The 2,587-nt window shown below is 45.0% G+C and overlaps 1 protein-coding gene across 2 annotated transcripts; it reads left to right on the forward strand.

Moving 5' to 3' along the window:
• The first annotated feature begins 210 nt into the window (after positions 1 to 210).
• LOC149948127 (uncharacterized) lies at positions 211 to 2,304 on the forward strand. 2 transcript variants are annotated; one of them, XM_090171703.1, is made up of 4 exons: positions 211 to 340; positions 832 to 1,290; positions 1,620 to 1,825; positions 1,897 to 2,304. In XM_090171703.1, the coding sequence occupies exons 1-4, from the start codon at positions 262 to 264 to the stop codon at positions 2,113 to 2,115; spliced, it is 963 nt and encodes a 320-aa protein (XP_090027829.1). In that variant the 5' UTR covers positions 211 to 261; the 3' UTR covers positions 2,116 to 2,304. The 2 variants fall into 2 exon arrangements, with proteins under 2 accessions (XP_090027829.1, XP_090027830.1); XM_090171704.1 differs by having other exon boundaries at positions 1,912 to 2,304.
• The last annotated feature ends 283 nt before the right edge of the window (positions 2,305 to 2,587 follow it).

The following is a 2,587-nucleotide window of genomic DNA, read 5'->3' on the forward strand; positions in this document are numbered from 1 at the left end:
GCGGAAAAACAAAATTTGCCAGTTTTCTCGGCCCCTTCCCGATCAGTCTCCGCACCCGCCCCCAATTCTACGGATTTTGGGAAAGGGGGGAGCGAAGCTGCCGACCCCCGTCACTTCCTTCCGTTAGGATAGATATCTGACCAATAGCTAGCTGCCCACTAGGACGATGCCGGGTATAAAACAATAGGATGTCAGATTTTGGGACCTCAATCGCCGGACTCAGGTTGTAACCCCTCCCGCGTTGTGGTCACTCGCAGCGAGATGGGTCAAGTTAGCCATTGTCTCTCGCTTATTTTATTTTGGATTTCTTTGGAATACTTGGCCTGCCACTCCGTTCTAGGTAAGTTATCAGTTCGATTCTTTATCTAAGAACTACCACCAACCAATTCACGCTTAATTTTAAATGAAACCAACATATGTTAGATTTAAGTTCCAAATAGTCGTTACAGCTAGTAAAAGAGTTTCGGAGATGATATCAATGTTTTCAATTTTGTGGTTATAAAACCCGCGAGTCTTTACTGGTAGAAAACAAGTTTAGAACATTATTGAAAAAGTTTTTAAAAATGGTATCTCTAAGACTTCAGAATATAATTTTATCCGCGAATCTAATCTATATGATGAAAATTGTCAATAACGGGGTTACTGATTTGGAAAACAGGCCGCCCGTTAAACGGGAAATTCAATAATGAGATACTATGGCGTGAAATTTCCATTCTTGGGGATATCTTGCGTTGTTAAGTTTGACAAACAAACCACAGCGAATAATGCTACATCCACGCCAGTAGACGTCAATTTCGATTAGAAGTTGATCATATAATCGTTTCCACGTAGGTTATTACTTGGACGATGACAAGCGCCAAGACTTGGTGCCGTTCCCGAGGGTGGGTCGTACGATATGGACCACGGTAGATGACTGGACGCCAAAGAGGCAAGGCTTGGTGCCCTTCCCGAGGGTGGGCAAACGCCAGGGTCTGATCCCCTTCCCTAGAATCGGCAGGGAACTCTCGCCCTGGGAAGAACCCGACTTAGACGACGAGCTCCCGCCTTCGGACCCGGGCGAGATTTTGGACAACGGCGGAGTGGCCTTCTGGCTGGTGCCCTACAAGCGCGCCGCTTTCACCCCCCGACTGGGTCGCAGGAAGAAGAGGTCGGCCAACGTCAACAATAACGACCACGAAAGCCCCATCGCCACCGACCCCGGCAATCTAGTCCAAAACTCGGGACCCGTTCCCGGACATCTTATCAACGGACATCCCGTTTCTCCCTGGCAACTGGCCGAATGGATTCAAGGTAGCCGCTTTCGTTGACAATTCATATTAGACGCGCTACTTTAGGCGGAGTTCAATCCTTAAAAATATGAGGTTGTAAACGAAAAAAAAAACTGAATTTAAAATTTTACTTTTGTTTTCCCTTACTTACGCTGCGTTACTTTTAGTATTAACTGATATCATGAATTTATCTTTCCGTTTCAAATATCTGAGGTCGAATATAACAAGAAATTTTGAGCTTTTTGGCGTAATCGATTTAAGATATTTGACTTGATTTTAAAAATAATTTCAAATGGTCCATAAAACGGGCGAGGGCAATTAATCAATGTTATTATTTGATTGCGGGGGCAGGGCTCCTGTACTACTACTTAGGTCACAACCCAGAGAACTTCGACGACCGTAACTCCAGACAACTGATCCCGGCACCACGAGTCGGTCGACGGTCGGGCGAAGCGACCATCCATCTGAGGTCGGCTTTCGTGCCACGTCTTGGACGAAAGAGGTCCGGCAACGCCAGGGACGAATTCGCGGATGACCACGATGATCTGGACGACGAGGTAAGCCTACCCCGAATCGATTGTCGACCCTTTCACGGGCCTGAAGATCGTTTTAACCAACCGTGTCTTAGTTTTCGTCGTACCAGGACGACGAACCGATAGACGGCGTGGACAAGAGGGGAGCATTCACTCCCAGAATCGGCCGTACTCCGGCCTTCACTCCCAGAATCGGACGCCGCTCGGACAACTCCAGGGTCAAAATATCGGGACGAGCTTTCACCCCTCGACTTGGAAGGTCGTCCGGAGTTCCAGCGGACAAAACTGAAGAGGGAAAATCTAGTCAAGCGTGATAGATAGTAAAAAAACTAGTTATAGATCCGTCTGTTAACGTTCGCAACCACCCGATAACCAAATTACCGAATAAATTAAAACAAATAATATTTCAGAATAAAATAAAAATAAAAACTTGGTTGATTTAAGAATGTATAAATACTTAAAATGTAGAACCTATGTATTTAAAAATTCTTTCAAATAAAAAAGCGGATGACAATACTTTTAAAATTTGCTTCGATATTAAATGGGAGAAAATGTCACATTCAGAGTTCCCGTTCTACTTGTCATCCAACGAGGACGAACAAGGCTCGAGAACCAACGACGAATTCTAGTTCAAAACCTCGACCACGTCAATTCGACTGGTAGATATATTGATTACGCAGGTAGGTACACTTGGTTGGAACAGGAACATTTTTTACTTCTACAGACGGAGTGCCCCAAATCGAACGCGCTAAAATATCGATGACATTTCTGGAAATAGATCAGTCG

The sequence above is a fragment of the Leiobunum rupestre genome, chromosome 4, assembly GCF_980474605.1.
Source record: "Leiobunum rupestre chromosome 4, qqLeiRupe1.1.hap1, whole genome shotgun sequence".
NCBI lineage: Eukaryota > Metazoa > Arthropoda > Arachnida > Opiliones > Sclerosomatidae > Leiobunum > Leiobunum rupestre.

Coding starts and splice junctions, on each gene's coding strand:
- LOC149948127 (XM_090171703.1), top strand. CDS start 262: ATGGGTCAAGTTAGCCATTGTCTCTCGCTTATTTTATTTTGGATTTCT. Junction 341..831: donor GGCCTGCCACTCCGTTCTAG/GTAAGTTATCAG, acceptor GTTTCCACGTAG/GTTATTACTTGGACGATGAC. Junction 1,826..1,896: donor ACGATGATCTGGACGACGAG/GTAAGCCTACCC, acceptor ACCGTGTCTTAG/TTTTCGTCGTACCAGGACGA.